Here is a 17,919-nt window from a genome sequence, read left to right on the forward strand (position 1 = left end):
GGAACACGAAACGTGCTGGGAGGCGGGTGGAGTTAGAATACATAAAAGAGCGGGAAAGGTTAGGAGTCAGTCAGTGTGAGTCGGAGAGTCACTCTGAGAGGAGTGAGGAAAGAAGATCCCTGGGAGAGGGATGGAGGAAGGAGGTGCTGCAGCAGACCTCAGTGACCTGGGTCTGCTGGCACGGGAAAGGAAAGAAGGAGAAAGACATTGAACTGAAACCTGATCTTCCATGAGAAGGAGATATTTGTACGGAACGAAGGAGTAAAAGGGAACAGAGGACACGGGTTAGAGGAGAACCCTGCCTAGAAGTTCTAAGCGCAAGGCCGGGACCTGGTCCCCGAGGTTGTATGGATGATAATGGTCCTGCAGCAGACACCGGTGGAGTAGTGGGCTGTAAATGCACTACTCCCATATAAGACTTGGGGGCACAACAGCAACTTGGATAGTGAGCCGGGACTCAGGAGTAAGGAGTCCCCGAAGCAGGCTACAGCTGTCTGCCGTACAAGTAGAGTTCTTGGGAACATCTGTCAGGAGGCACTCCAGTGTAACTCAGTACTGGGAGTACTTCACACTTAAAGGCGCTATAAGAGGAGACGTTCAGAAAGGTACATGTTGGCGGAGCGTTGGAAGGGACCATTCCATCTGGCCTGGAGGTTGATTGAGTCTCTGACCCGGAGGACACAGTACGGAGGCAGGCACCTGTGTGTACTACAGACTGTGAGTAAAGCTTTGGAACTACAAGCCCTGGTGTCCTCCATTGATTCTTGCGCCAACACACCCAGCACTGCTACACCTGGGTACCAGCTACTGCACTGCTTGTGCCTCTCCTCTACCCCTACATCTACACTGCCCTGGGGCTACAGCTTCACCTGTGGGGAGCTTCACCATCTTGGCTGCAACACACCACCAGCCACAGAGGATCTGCACGCAGCGTCGGCTTAACATCTAGCTTGCCGAACACCACAGGTGGTGTCACGAACTATTCCATTAACTACATTCCACCATTCAATCTTTCCTGTTAATTGGGTGCCCAGGGCCACGGATCAGGTCACCGCTGCTGTGACACATCCCGACAACACTGGCCCGGTACCGAGTACCCCACAGCCCTGGGAGGGTGACCCACTAGTACTCATCGTCAGTAGCTTTTGCTGTATGTCAGGAGGTTGTTGGTTGTTGTTGTTGGAGAAGGCATTTGGTGGATTTATCTGCAACTGTTGCTAAGTTTTGAGTGTGTGATAGATTATTCCTTTTCTTCTCCTACTTTGGTTTAACCCCATCCTCCATTCCCTGATGTTTACCTCTGTTGTTTGTGTGCATATATTTCTATGATTGTTATTTTCTTTTACCCTTGTTCGCATTATCTTGTTAGTCTAGTTAGTGCATTATGGTACACTGCTACTCCCCTCTTCCCTGGGTGGGAGAAGGGTACAGACTGAGAGAGGATTCAGAAGCTGCAAGGTACGTGGCCCTAGCATCTTCACCATCAGAAGTAGTCTGGGATACAGGGCGAGCTAGGGCACCCTGTTATGAATGGGTCACCGAGGAGAAAAAAGCAAAACAAGCTAAGTCACAGAAAACCAGAGAGGTTGGTAACTATGCAGATTGCAGATCCCTGATCCTATCACACAACTAGCAGCAGCCGTGGAGCGTACCTACGATGTTCCTAGATGCTTCGTCACAGCCGGAGGACTAAATAAGCCTGAAGCATGAAAAAGGGAAAACTAACTGCCCCAGAGCAGACCCCAAAGGAATAGATAGCCCCCACACATGTATTGACGGTGAAACGAGATGAAAGCACAAACACAGGCAGGAAAATAGGCTGAGCAAACGATGGGGCCCGAACTAACTAGAAAGGAAAGGAAAGCCACTGTCTGCAACCTGCAAAAAACCCTACAAAAATAATGTCCAACACTTCTGATAGCAAAATTAACCCTGAAGTCACTAGACTTCTCCCACTATATCAGCACTCTGAAATATTCTGAGACAGAGCAAAAAGAGGCCAAACTAGTAAGGGACAAAAAGCAAATTGGCAAAATACTGATAAATAAGAGTGGAAATTCAGCACAGCCCCCAGCCAGGGCTGGCTGACCACACAGAAAACTGAATAGACCAACAAAATCAAGTGAGAACATTAGCAGAAAAACTTAGCTTTAGATGACTGGAACAGAGCTGAAAACCAAGAGCTGACAAGCCAGAAGGAATCACCAGCAACTGAATAAGGCGTCGGCTGTCTTAAATCCAATCTGAGACTCCTGAGGTCCAATCGTCATCCTCATTCTCAGGTGGCAGATCTCCACCGATCAAATCAGCCTCACTACCTCCTGTTACCACCAGAGGGAGTCTGGAAGGAGAACTCACAACTGGTGAACCAGAGAATGAACTCACAACAGCACCCCTAGCATTAGGGACAGGGAAGGATCCACTGGCCCCGAGATGTCATGATCCAGGTTGGATATGACAGAGATAAAGCACGGTAACCTTTTTTTTTCTGTGCTTAGGTTTGATTTTTGCCCCCGGTGGCCATTAGGATTATTGCACTGTGATGTCTTTTGTTCTAAATTTGCCCCCCGGTGGTGATGAGCATCATAGTACTTGGTTACTTTAGTTTTGTGCACGTAATTATAAAACAGGTGTGATTGATATATAAAAGAGTGTCAGGTGTGGTAATCACTGTTGGTGATAGTCCTGAGTTACAAGCAAGCCTGGGTGAAGGATGGAGCTGAAGGAGAGTCCCGGGCAGCTCATTGAGAGTCCTGGAGTGGCAGCTATGGTGTCTGCGAGGAGGGCTGGCATGGCTTGATGGAGTTGCAGCTATGGTGTCAGCAAGGAGTTCTTGCATGGCTTGGTGGAGTGGCAGCTATGGTGTAGAGCTGCACTCATGATGCTGGACTTTGTTGCTGGAAAGCTGGACTCAAGATGCTGGACTCTTTTGCTGGAAAGCTGGACTCATATGCTGGACTCTGTTTCTGGACAGCTGCACGCAGGCGGGGGACTCCGTTTGCTCCAAGGCTGCACTATGGTGTTGGATCCGGTTGGAGGAAAAGATGCACGCAGGTGGTGGGCTCTGTTGCTGGGAGCGTAAGCAACAGAGCAAAGCTAAGTGGTGTTTCCCTGTTTTGTCTCTTTTCCTTATGTGTGTTTTAGTGCAGTGGTGCGATTAGTTTCCGCACCGTCCACTTCACTAGTGAGGGTTTAGGTGCAGGGCGAGTCAGGGTTTTTAGGTTCCTGATCGTCGCCCGGTGCGGAACCGGCCTAGGGAACATTAGGAGTGTAGAGACACTGACTCAGGGGAGTGCAGGAGGTCTACACTTCCCCGTTCCCTATCGTAGGGCCACCATTGTTATTGTTACCCAGGTTTTCCCTTTTATTGTTTAAATTCGCCTTACTGGAGGAGGGGTTTCCAGACATACGTGTATTTCCGAAATTCGCCTGTTGGAGGCGGTGTATCCAGCTGCACGTTTTATTATTTAAATTCGCCCAACTGGAGGCGGTGTATCCAGGGTCACGCGTGTCATCTTAATCCGCCCTGCTGGAGGCGCTGTGTCCAGCCACGCGTGACCATTACACGAGATATCCGACAACAGAGTCATGACAGCTGCACTCTGTAATGCTATAGCATGTAAACATGAAATACATGAAATTTCAATTGCATTACTGCTATAGAAAATAGGAAAAAATGAAGATACTTAGCACACAATTTGGCCAATTCGTGTATACCCAGCAGCCATCGACAAGGTGATCTTCTTTGCTGGGAACCTAACCTAATGTGATTCCTCTCATGGTCTGATAGCCTACATTTATATGAGCAAGCAGGATCTTGCGGTGATTAAAACCACCATATGCTGATGGGTGGAGTGCTGGGTCAGAGAATCTTTGTATACAAATATCAAAAGGCTGACTGTCACTTCCAAACCGAATACTGGTCTGAACAGGCGCATACAAAGTGAAGCCAACTCCATATATAACCAACAAATAAAGTTGCACACTGTAGCGCTATAGCATGTAAACATGAAATATATGAAATTAGAAATGTGTTACTGCTCTAGGAAATAAGGAAAAACGAAGATACTTAGCACATAATTTGGCCGTGGATACTCTAGTCACCCTAACTTTAAAATTGAGGTTGGCTGAAGTCAGGGTCTATAAGAGGACCCCAGCTACATTGTTATGTTGGACGAGAGAAAACAGTAACAATCTCCTATAGGACAATATATACTGCAACACTTTACAATCGGGGAAACATGACACCTAATGAGAGCATAGGATTGGCCAACAAAAGAAAGAAGAACATACTGTCTTGCTGCAAACATTTTCCCAATCCCTTTTTATACTGTAGCATCATCTGAAAAAAACAACATATAAATCTCTGACCCGCAGCAGAGGGGCAGAATAACGAGAGGGCAGCCCGCAGACAATAATTTCCCTGTATAATGTGGTCACATTGAACATACTGACTGGTCTGCTGACATCACCTTATAGAACAGGAGGAGATGCACAGATTGATTTACAGCTTTGTGGGAAAGTATTATATTATATTTTATTTAATGAAATCCCTGCTAATTATGGGCTTAGCAGTCAAAGGGGCGGTCCTAATCAGTGATTGACAGCTATCCTTGTATGTACATTTATAGGGGGAAGGCTGTCAATCATTGATTAGGACTGCCCTCTTGACTGCTTCGCTCAGAATGAGCAGGGATTTCACTGAAATAAAAAAGTTTTAGAAACCCTAAAACTATATAGACATCTGGCTCTAATGCTGAGCTGCTGTCAGTCAGTGCTGGGGGCGAGGTTACAGCAGCCGTTCACTATGTACTGAGCTGTGACTGAAACCACACCGGCCCACCCCTATGACTGAAAGCCTGAGGCTGCCGGGAGAAATTAAATTCATTTCCCCCCAGCAGTGACCCTCTCAGTGCCGGCGCTGGGCAGCTGCAGCTATTATTTGCAGATTAACCCCATACCTACGAGTTAATAGCGTTTTTTTTACATGACAGGTTCAATTTCAGTAAAATAAAATACATTATTACTGTTCATAGACTGTGTCTGGTATTATACTCAAGTCAACTAATCTGATGTAGTTCATAATGTGGCACAGGTTTGAAAAAAATCAGACCTTCTGCTCTCAGAGGAATCCATTAAAAAAAAAAAGAAAACTTTTGTGTGTTCAAAACATTATTTATATGCACTAAAAAAAGTAGTCCATATTTTTCTTGCCTGCTTCACCTTCAGCTGAGACTAAGTGAATGTTGGTCGAAGGGAATCTATCGCCAGAATTTTTACACTTAATCTGAGAGTAGCATGACGTAAGGGCAGAGACTCGGATTCCAGTGATGTGCCACATACTCGGCTGATTGGTGTAATTTTCATATATTCATTGTTTGATCAGCAGATTATCGCGAGAGGTCTAGTAAACCTGCTGCCATGTAGTCCTCCATATTCATTAGCTGTATATAACCCCGCCCCCTCCACTGATTGGCTTTCTGCCTATGCACAGTGTACACAGAAAGCTGGTAATCTGGCAAGAGCTCAGCATTCAGAGGACTAGTAGACGTGCAACAGTAAAAAAATGATTTTATCAAAACACATTGTTATAATCAGGGTTGTGCCCCTACGTTCTGCTAAGCACAGATGGAGAAGGAAAAACCTGGTGACGGATTCCCTTACATAGAGCTCCATTTGTGCTACAGAGTACGAGGTCCGCCGGCAGCATCTCACTTCTGAATGGATTTTTCATCAGTCCGCCATTCCCTCTGTCCTGATTCACAGCAGATTTCCTAGCTGTTGACGAAGGGGAGACATGTTTGCAGGGTAATAACCAATGGGGCTCAGGGAATATCATTTACAACTCTTGGCAGCACAATATTTCACAGTGGGAACAGAACATGATACAAGATTAAAGGAAATGTGTCTTCTGGAAATGACCTATAATCTAAATGATGTTTTCATGTTAATTAAAGCTTTTAAAAATGTTTGATAATTGTTTTTTTCAATGTTCCATATCACTATCTGTATTGATAAAAAAAATAACATTTTATAACTTATACGCTGGTCAGTAGGTCATCTTTTTAGTTCCTTATTAAAGACTTTTCAGCAGTCTCATTCTCATCACAGACAGTACAGTGACAGATAACCTCTAAGTAATTAGATAACACAGGATCACTATTCACAATGGGTGGATGTCACAGCTCATTTTCACCCCCTACTTTACCAATGACCTTCACCCAGATTAGAGCATGCCCAGATAATGCTTCAATACAAGCAGTTAGGGTTTTATATAGTTTACTGCTGCTAATGCTCATATGTCTGTTGAAAAGAACAGATAGTTGGAGTTTAATATTAGGTCTAATAGCAGATGTATAAAGTGCTAAATATTTTAACAATAGGTCTTTTTCTGCTGGCACATTCCTTTTAACATTAAAAATGTTATCTGCTATTTGAGAGCCCATGAATTATGTATCTAGCTGGATCTTTCACATGAAGACATGCGGTGACTGCCATGGAAATCGCCTGTTGTCTTCATCATCTATAAGTTATAGGAAGGGAATTACAGGTCACTGTATTGCGGTCTGGCCTCAGCAGATGGTGGGCATGAAATATAGGCATAATGTCTTTGGTGTATTTTTAAAATGTCTTTATATATATCCTATATGTGCTCCACTCTTTGTTAAAAAATGTCCTAAGCTTTGATAGGGATAAATATATACTGCTGCTCCAGTATTATCAGACTGATCAAAGGATGCGACTTCTTAAAGTGAATCATCAGAAAATTATGACTTTTTTTATTATTATTCATATCATCTATCTATGTAAAAAAAAATCTGAAAACTTGCAATATTCACAGTGGTCACTAGGCCTAAAATTAAATTCTGACTTTCTGTTCTTCATAAGGACAATAACACCAATAAACTTATTCAGACTCTGTATAGATTTGCGAAGGGAGTATACGCTAATCAGGGTAAAGATCATTTTAAAGGGAGGAGGAGCGGATCTGTAACATCACCTATTGCGATAAGTGGATCTTTTGTGATCTACTGTTATCTATAAATAAAAATTGTAATTCTGTCTGTGATGATAATGAGACTGCTGAAAAGTAGATATGAGCAAATTAATTTGCAAGAATATGGGCTAGCAGCTAGTTCAGTATTCCTTGACTTCTGGACAGGAGATCTGTTGAACGCCTCCTATCTGTCAGAATCCGCATGGTCCTGTGAAATGATTGACTTACCTTTACTGAAATAACTGGAAAACAAAAAAGATAAGTCTCGTATAAGACCTAGTGCCGAGTGTAAAAATTTGATTTCAGATTTTAATACACTTAGCAATATTGAAAAAAAAAATTTTTTTCCACTTTTAGGGTTTTGCACCACCCACAAAGCAGGCACTAAAAAGCAATATAAACAACATATATACACCAAAATGGTACCATAAAAATTAAAGTTCCGCATACAAAAAAAGTTTCAGAAAATTGTGACAAGCCAAATATTTCTTTTACGAAATTCTGAGTTTTTTAGGCCACAAAAAAAATAAATTAGAAATATAAAAGTTTGGTATCTCCGTAAATATGCTAACAAAGATTACCATCTTGCCTGAGCATTTTTACAGGACAATGAATGTCATAATAATAAACCCCAAAAAACAATGGCGGATTTGCATCTTTTATTTTCACCATTTTACCTCACTTACAATTTATTTCCTATTTTCAGTATATTATTTAGCAAAGTGAATGGTTTCTTTAAAACTACAACTCATCCTACAATAAGGAAACCATCATACAGCTACATTTATTTAACAGAAAAAAGTTATTGTTTTAGGAAGAAGGGGAGGGAAAAACTAAATTTCAAAAATTAAAATGGGCTGCATCATTAAAGGGTTAAACAATAAGTCATTTCAGTGCAAATTTCAATGTGCAACCAATCAGGTTTTTGCATTCATCGAAATGAGAGCTGAAATCTGATTGATGACTAAAGTCATGCTCCACCTTTCTCTAATTTCCATAAATTTCCCCCAAGGTATATAACGATGACAGTAATACTAAGGCCGGCGTGACACTAGAGAGGAATACGGACGAGTGAGAGGCGATTAAAAAACGCATTGCCCACAGACTAATGATTCTCTATGGGGTAGCTCCCATCAGCCGTATTTTTCTCGCGTATTTTCTACGGTCCATGCCAATCACAGCATGCTGCGATTGTCAGCGTATTACGACTGTAGTATGCCAATGCAAGTCTATGGGTGCACAAAAAAAATCGCATTACACATGGACCACCCTTGTGACTTGCGAGAAATATGCAAGACTTTTCCTGGTGACAGGAAATGGGCCAATCCATCATCAGGAAGCTTAGATATGCAAATGAGCTCAAATAGCGCTCCAGACATCCAGGAAATACGCCTCCACGGAGTCCTGCAGCGTCATGTCTGGCCACATTAATGTGGAGCTCCTAATTGTGTTGGTACAGGAAAGGCTCGAACTTTGGAATCAACGGGATGCCCATTATTCTGACCGGGGCCGCAAAGAGGCGGCATGGAGGCGCATCTGTGTGCACATGTTCCCAGACTATGCCCAACGGCCACGTGAGGAGCAACAACACATTCGTAAGTAAATGTCATTTTTACCAATCAGCTTAAAGGACAGAAGTGAGCTTTTTTAAATGTAGCCCCTACAATCCTAGACTGTGAACCCCTGTTTGCTAAAGAAAAATTTACATAAAAACCACCCCCTACTAGGCCACGTGACTATGTGAAATGTTAGGAATATTGCTTGGCACAATTCCCAAAGGTTACAGTCCCTTTTCACTTCACATTGCAGTTGAGGATGTGATGAGACGCTGGCGCAGCATCCGCGACCAGTACCGGTGGGAAAGACAGCAGAAGGCCAGGAGTGGGACAACAGCACCGACCAAGCGGAAATACTTCTATTTTGACCGCTTGGCATTTTTGGCACCCAGTATGGATCTCAGACCGTAAGTACAGACATCACACCACATGACATATGCTTTTCAGGGTCAGAGCTACATTTGTTTTTTGTACATTTCCTAACAGAACTCAGTCCAACCTCACAGAGGGAGACAGGGTCGGACACTGAGCCCATTATAGACCCGGACGGGGGATGTGAAGAGGCGACTGGTCCATCTTCTGTCCAGAGCTTTTGCAACCCCCAAGCTCCACCAGCATCAGGTTCTGTGCCTGGTCCAGACCCGGCATAGCCACCAGCAGCCAGCAACTTAGAAGACCCTGGCAACAGCAGCAGCCCTACTGGCCGTGTTGAGGGGTCCCCCCAGCCTGCAGCCGTAGGCCGCCGTGGGAGACAGAGAAGGGACAACACTGCCTCTGATACCCGGAGGCATGTAGACACAGGTGTCCTAAATTACCTGTCTAAGGCTGCCCAGGATGAGGGTGAAGAGGCATATTCTCGAAGCCTGGCCCGGTACCTCCGTCCCCTACCCCGTGAGGTGAGGCTACGTGTGCGCGGATCCATTCAGATCCTAATTGATGCATGCACACACCCCAATGATCCATATGAGTTGTTTGAGTATCTTGAGAGGTGGCAGCTCTCAACTCGTAACCGTCTCCACCTTGTCCGACAACCAGCTGTGCATGCTCAATTAGGATCTAAGTGTCCGCCTGCACGTGTGCCTACACCTCCACCCATTCCCCCCCCAAACCAACCTTGGCCACAACAGGGCCAAATGGCAGCCTATAACCAACCTGCCCAATATGGCCACTTGTACAGACCTGGTGTTGGAGGCTGGCCCTAACCTGGGTTTGGTCGACATGGTCATATTGGGGGGTATGATGGACGTGGCTACAATCAGCCAAAGGATTATAATCGACAGTATCCTTATAGTCTCTTTGGTGCGCAGCTGCAGGAACATGGCCACATCTTCCCACAGGGCCAAGATCATCCACCCCAACAGGGTGATGGTCAAGCTGGGCGCCCCAACCCCCAACAAAGAGATGAAGGCCTCCCGCCATCACCTCCGCCAAGCTACCAGCAGTTATAAAATAGTTAATCGTTTTGTAAATTATTTTTGTTGGTATTTATAATTTCTTGTTACCTCTTTGTGTGTCAAAAAATGACAATGTTATATACAGAAAAGGCTAAATGGCCTGGGCAATATCTGCCATATGACAAAAATATGGTACACCGTATTGTAAGCTATTTTTTGCATTTATAAAACATTTGAAAATGCATCTTTGGCCTTCTTCCTGAATTATTTTAGGCATTCGAATAAGTAAGTCAACTTTATCACATAAACAGACAACACAAATCAGAGAAGACCAAACAAAAAAATTATATACACACACATAAGAACATCACAACATAGATACAGCCTGATCTTGCCAGGTAGTAGAACCATGAGGTGAAACAAAATACTGGGTGAACACATCACGTACTTTGAGTCCTGAGAGAGGACGCCATAAAGGGAGCACATGTGGCGAAGGCCTAGCCCCATTGTCCACCACACCTTCAGTCACATCAGATGAGGAGCAATCATGCAGTCTAGTGAAGTTATGGAGGACCACACAAGCTTTGATGACCTCATTGATGTTGGCTTCACTCAGCTGAATGGCAAACTGGAGGACACGCCATTTGGCACAAAGAATGCCGAAGGCGCATTCCACCAGTCTTCGGGCACGTGAAAGGCGCACATTAAAAATCCTGCGCCGGTGGTCAAGGCTTCTGCGTGGGTATGGCCTCATGACATGCCTGGTCAATTGGAAGGCTTCATCCCCCACTAGAACATAAGGCACCGCTTCTTGATTTGAGCCTGGCAGCTGACGTGTTGGTGGTAGGTCCAACAGGTTATTGCGCAGCCGCCGACCCATAATGGAAGAACTGAAGACTCTAGAGTCTCCAGTTCTTCCATAAGCCCCAATGTCTACAATTATAAACCTGTAGTTGCTGTCAACCAGAGCCAACAAAACTACAGAAAAATATTGTTTATAATTATAGAATTGGGACCTTGAGTTCGGTGGCTTACGCACACGGATGTGCTTCCCATCCAGGGCTCCAATACAATTGGGGAATTGGCAGTGCAGCTCAAATCCCCTGGCAATCCTCAACCAGTCTACCATCTTGGGCTCTGGAAAACCACAGAAGAAAATGAGACCATAGATCCATAATATTAAAGTACAAAACGTCTTTATTAAATAATGGACAGAAAAAGACAACTGGAGGACATGTGCAAATAGCAACCAAAGTGCAAATAGTGCAAAAATGCAAAACGAGCAGTCCAGCCACAGTCAAACCCTGTTACAAAAATACATACCTAAAAGGACTTTATCAATGATAGGGGGTAAAGATAGAGCTGTCCTATATATTGGACTGGCTGCGCATGTTAAGTCTATATGTGATAATAACTATAATGGAAAAAATAGTGCCCATGTCTATTCCCCATACGTGTTCTATAGGTCAAACAATCAGATCCCATTCAAATACTGCCACAAGGCAGAATCAGCTTTACTGGAGCACACTATGGGAACAGAGGGAAGATTCCCAGCACTATTAAACATGCACCATGTAACAGGGTTTGACTGTGGCTGGACTGCTCGTTTTGCATTTTTGCACTATTTGCACATGTCCTCCAGTTGTCTTTTTCTGTCCATTATTTAATAAAGACGTTTTGTACTTTAATATTATGGATCTATGGTCGCATTTTCTTCTGTGGTTTTCCACATTCCCTATATTATAAGTTTTAGCGATTGATCCTTGATTGTCCGGTTTCCACTGCACATGTGTGTCAATTTATGACATACAGGATGCAATGCTATATCATTGCTATTGTGGTTCATCTTGGGCTCTGTCATGACCAGTTGATGAACTCTGGACCAGATTTCCGAACATGTAGCACGAACGATGCCGGATATTGTCGATCGCCCAATCAAAAACTCCAGATGGAGTGCTGCATAAGAAAGGCGAGTTGAGAGGAACCTACAATTAAACAAATGTAGAAAATATATACATTAAAATACATGCTCAAGGATGCAAACATTACATATAGATCACCAGACAAGTGTGTAAGTAAGAAGCTAGGCGAACAATACATATACACATGTCCCACTATGTAATGTGGAATAACAAATCAAAGTGTTCTAAGTTTCAAAGCATATATTTGGTACCAATACCTAATGTTTTTTGGCCAAAAAGGGGTTACTGTGTAAGAGAATTAGTTGAGAAAATAATCATCTACATACTGTAGCTGAGAAATACATACCATAACGTAAGGAGATGGCGCTCCTCAGAGATACATTTGCGCATCCAGTTCTCCTGGAAGGTGATCCCTGGGCGCACTGTCTCCAACAAAGCATCAAAGGTAGAAATGGTCATCCGACAATAGAGGAAAAACTTGTCAGGATGTGTCCTCAGAGCGGCATAAAGCCTGTGAAAATGGCCTTTATTGAGGCGTTGTCTCAAATGCGGATGCACCCACATGCGTCTCCTCCTCCTCGGATCCACAATCACTGGGTATGGCTGGCCAAAGCACCTGGACAAAACCCAGTTGAAGAGAACATGGTCAGTTGGGGTGAACTGAAGTGTGTCAGACATGTTTGCTAACAACCAGCAAGACACCCACACAAGTACAGCACCAAAATGGGCAGATTGGAGGCTGCCATCTGATGTTGAGGCAATAATTAGGGTTGGTGCTGATTATTTAAATTATGTGCAGGCCTCAAAACCGTTAAATGTCCATTTTGCAAGGTTGCGAGTAAAAAACAGTATGCGGATGCCGTATGGATTGCATACGGATGCTTACATGAGAAAAATACGCGCCCACACCCTGACAACGGATGACATACGGAGCACTATTTAGGGACCATTTATGCGTATTACGGACGTAAAATACGGTCCCTATTTTTCTACCTTGTGTGTGATTCCAGCCTAATGTTTAAAACCCATCTACCTATGGTAAAGAATTACAAATACAAATTAAAGAACCACAAATACATTGAGTGTCTACATGAATGCTAATGAGGCTCACACCAGTTTGGGTATGTTAAATTGGCCACATCCTAGAATAGTGGCTGCAAAGATGAATACAAATATTTTTTTATTTTTTAATTTCTCCTCTCAGTTGCAGAGATATTAGCTTGCAAAGTTTAGGTTATAATTTATGATAAGCCCAACTGGGCGATACCACAGATTTTCTCTGCAGAGTGTACTTTGTTGCCTACATGACATTAAGCTATCATAAACAGGAGGCATCATGGAGAAAGAAGAAAAACACACCCCTAGAATTCAGAAGAACATGCCTTCTCCTATAGATGTAATTGGGCCTCTCAGCCCTGATCTCTGCAGCTACTGTGTATGGTACAGTAAAGCTAGCTAAGTGTGATTACAAACACCTCCAGCTTTCATCTCCCAGCAGTCAGTGTGGGAGGGATAGAAAAATACAGCAGAATTGTTATTACAAACATGTCTGAAACTACAGCTCTTCTCATAGTTTTGCTATATTCTCTCTTTCTCCACACCAATACTGTCTTGAGAGGAGATCTGAAAGTATTTGTAATGGTACTCAGCTCTGATCTTTTCTACACAGTAGCTGCAGAGGTCAGAGCTGTCTAACATCACAGTTTCCAGGAGAAAGCATGTTCTTCTAGCTTTCTGGGGGGGGTGTTCTTTTTTTCCCCTGCATGACACATCCTGCTTATGATTTGTCAACGTCAAGCAGGGAAAAAGTAAACACTCCTAGAGAAGAATCTCTGCTAGCAGCCAGTTGAACTACAACATAAGTTATACCCTAAATTTTATAAGCTAATGTCTTTGCAATGAAGAAAATAAATAAAAAAAATGAAAACTGTAATGAAGAAAATAAATAAAAAATTGAAAACTGTTTTTCTTAGCTCTGCAGATATTATTCCATAATTTGGCCATTTTAACATGTTAAAACACATGAAAGGTCCTCTTTGACCCCTTCACGACCTTGGGGTTTTGAGTTTTTGCATTTCTGTTTTTTAGGCTCCCTGTCTTAATTTTTTTGGTCAATATGGCCACATAAGGGATTATTTTTTTTTGTTGAATGAGTTGTATTTTTGAACTACATCATTGGTTTTACCATATTGTATACTGGAAAATATGAAAAAAAAAATTGCAAAAAAAGTGCAATTCCACAATTGTTTTTCTTTTTTTTTTTTTTATACCATATTCACTAAATGCCAATGCTGACCTGCTATTATGATTCTCCAGGTCATTACAAGTTTGCAGATATCCAAATATGTATAGGTTCTTTTTTATTTAAGTAGTAAAAAGGCGCCATTTTTCAGAGACCTGTAGCGTCTGCACATTTTTAAATTTGGGTCTGGGTGAGGGCTTATTTTTTGCATGCCAAGCTGTTGTTTTTATTGATACCATTTTGGGGTAGATATTTTGATTGCCTATTATTGCATATTGCATATTATTGCAATATAGCAGCAACAAAAAAAATGTAATTCTGCCATTTTTATTTTCTTTCTCTAGTTATGCCGTTTACCGATGGGATTCATTCTTTTTATATTCTGAATGCAGCGATACCAAATATGTGTATTTTTGATTTTTTTTTTAATTGTTTTATTTTGATTGGAGTGAAATGGGGTGATTTGAACTTTTATAAATTGCTCAAAAAAATAAAGGAAAAACTTAAAGAACACAATGTAACTCCAAGTCAATCACACTTGTGTGAAATCATCTTATCCAATTATGAAGCAACACTTATTGTGAATCAATTTCTCCTGCTGTTGTGCAAATGGAACTGACAAAAAGTAGAAACAATAGGCAATTAGCAAGACAACCATTATAAAGGAGTGGTTCTGCAAATGGTGACCACAGACCATTTCTCTGTTCTCATCCTTTTTGGCTGTTGTTTTTGTCACTTTTGCAGAAGAAGTATTTACTGTATCATGAGGCGGTGTTTACAATGCACAGAAGTTGATCAGATAGTATAGGTCATCCAAGATGGCACATCAATGTGAGTTGTGGCAAGAAGGGTAGCTGTGTCTGTCAGCACAGTGTCAAGAGCATTTAGCAGATACCAGAAGACAGAGGGCTGTAGGAGGGCAACAACCCAGAAGCAGGACCTCTACCTCCTCCTTTTTGCATTGAGGAGCAGTGCCAGTGCCCTGCAAAATGACCTCCAGCAGGCCACTAACATCCATGTGTCTGCTCAAACTGTCAGAAACAGACTTTGTGAGGTAGGTATGAGGGCCCAGCATCCACAAGTGGGTGTTGTGCTTACAGCCCAACACCATGCAGAGCAATTGGCATTTGCCAGAGAACACAAAGATTAGCAGATTTGACATTGGTGCCCTGTTGTCAGGACTCTAATGTCAGGACCCTGCCAGCGTGGGCAAACTGCCACACCGAGCAGGGTGACTTACCCACACTATGGGAGAGCGCGGGGTCCAATACAGTAGTGACGGTTCAAGCAGACAGGACCTGCGGCACTGAAAATAGTAAGGAGTCCCAGGACCTAGATCATGTGACTGCAGGGGGCGGGTCTTAGCGTCCTACTGCTGCAGATGATATAATGTACCTACTGCAGGGAAACTGTAGAAGAGAAGAAGAAAACGCAGGTCAGGCAAGCGAGGGTTCATACACAGAGAGGGCTGTGCGGTACCAGAGGGACGAGCAAAGAATAGTCAAGTCACAGGCAGAGGGTCATACACAGAGAGGTAGAACAGTACAAGAGGGACAGGCAGAACTCGTAACAAGGACAGAACCGGGTCAAAACCAAACAAGCACGCAAGATATCAGGCACAAGGCACATGTACGCACAAGGTCAACTAACTCAGCCGAGGGCAGGAGTATAACTGACACCGGACCTAGGTCAAGTGAGCATTAAATAGCTATATATATACGTCATAGGTTGTGAAAGGGTTAATCAATAACTCAAGGATACTGGGATGAATACATACAAACCTGAATAAAACCTGCTTTTTCTTGAAGCATTCACTATTTTTAATGCTTTGGCCAGAGATATATTCATCACAGTCCTTGCTAAACCACTTAGTCATGACAGCACATGGTGCTATTGACTAGATTTAACAATTTGTTTGGCTGTTACGTTCTCAGTATAGACAGGAGAGGCTCAGAAATGCATAAGGTCAGATAAGCTTAGCAGAAAATCAATTAATAGTGTTGATGGATAAATGTCCGACATGCACGAATTAGTGACATCAGCCTCGCTGCTTATTAGACTTACTTACCAACAGATGCAAAGAGAACTATAAATAAATCAATTTGTTAGGGTTAGTGAATGAGATGCATGAAAATGCTGAATATTGATTTTCTTTTCAAGTGCAAATTGAAGTTGATGGTTTAAGGATTTGACAACAGCCAAATTGTAATGACTTTCTGACCAAGTCAGGTCAGAAACCTTCGAAAACAGTAGGTCTTGTGTGGGGTTCCCAAATAGGCAGACCTGTATTTTTCACTGGGAGCTGGAGGTCCAGAGAGGTTTGTGTGTAAGGACTGCTTTTCATGCCTCATTCAGATGTCTGTGTTTTTCATGTACACTAAAAATGTGGTACGGGTGTCACCAGAGTTTCAGCGGTGTCATCCTTGTCTCATAAGAGTGTCATCAGTGTTTTTCACGGATGGATAAATATATTACAAAGCTCCTACACTTCACAATGTTAAACACGGACACCACATGGATTCCACACTAACGCTATCCCTAATGCTAATCTCACATGCTACTGGGATCGGGTTTCTGGCCCAATATAACCCTGTTAGCAGTCCAGGCGTATATCAAACAGGAACTAGTGGCAGTCCTACAGGGCTGATAGGTTTCTGTTTCACTGGTGCTAGTGAAATGGGTCTCTCAGCCTGTCAGAGTGGTGGGTGAGTGTGGTACCACATCAGTGACTGTGTGAGCAACCTTCTCTTACTCCCTGTGCCTCCCTGTCTGTGTATAACTGTGCCAAGGTGAACTTACGTGTTCCCAGGGGGTACGGAACGTCACGTTGGTACCACGTGATCCCGCTGGCGTAATATTGAGGTCAGGCAGGGTGGCGTGGTGTGGATCGTTCAAGTTTCGTCACAACATACTAATAGGGAATTCAGATTGTGAGTCCCAATGGGGAGAGCAATGATGATGTTTATAAGGTGCTGTGGAAAATGCTGGTGCTATGTAACCAAGCAAAGTATAAGTACAAGAAGTCATTCATTTTATGGGGGCATTTACTTTCTTTTCAACAGAACCGCTGCAACGAGAAAGCGACTATGGATGTGTCCACCCTTTCCCTTTCTAAATGTCGCAATTGGTTGAGGAGTCGGGACACATATTGCATAGATATTTTTAACAGAGTATTGAGAAACAATTTTCTTTAAAATTAGTAATCTGGTGCAACACATCTACTGATACGTTGCATCCAAGAGGATAATAAGGAAGGACATGTTTATAACTAAGTTTTTATAATTAATATTAAACATTATTTTTGAAGGAAAATGACTATTAACTTACTTTTGGAATGAGCTTAGTTTATACAACATTGAATTTCTTGCTGTATTTTTGCAGTTGGAAATTCAGCAGCGAGTGAACAATCTGACTGCTCCAACAGCCACGGCTCCTTCACCTCTCCATGGACGGGACTCCTTACAATCTAAGCTACTGGAGTTGGAGGCTCAACTTCTAGCCAAATTATTAGAGCTAGAAAAAGAGCAAACCACAGCTTCAGGGGAAAGAGACAAGCAGGACATAGAGAAGGAGCTAAGCATCCTGCAGAACCGGATAGCAGAGCTGGAACAAGGTAAGATTAATGTGGTAGAATTTATTGTAAGCCAACCTGTCAGGTTATCAAGCTCTAATTCCTTGTGTGGATACATAAAGCCATGGAAATAATATAGGTCTCACCAATGTTCTACTGAGCTGGACGCTTGGTTGTATCCTGAGTAGTGTTGAGCTTTCCGATACCGCAAGTATCGGGTATCGGCCGATATTAGCT

At 42.9% G+C, this 17,919-nt stretch overlaps 1 protein-coding gene across 1 annotated transcript in view; it reads left to right on the forward strand.

Moving 5' to 3' along the window:
- NPTXR (neuronal pentraxin receptor) overlaps nt 1-17,919 on the forward strand; it is an 87,526-nt gene that overhangs the window by 40,247 nt on the left and 29,360 nt on the right. The window contains exon 2 of the mRNA XM_073549445.1: nt 17,493-17,724. Coding sequence (XP_073405546.1) covers nt 17,493-17,724 — 232 coding nt within the window. The remainder of the gene's footprint in view (nt 1-17,492; nt 17,725-17,919) is intronic.

This window comes from Dendrobates tinctorius, unplaced genomic scaffold (genome assembly GCF_039654945.1).
Source record: "Dendrobates tinctorius isolate UK_male_01 unplaced genomic scaffold, ASM3965494v1 ptg000159l, whole genome shotgun sequence".
Lineage (NCBI taxonomy): Eukaryota > Metazoa > Chordata > Amphibia > Anura > Dendrobatidae > Dendrobates > Dendrobates tinctorius.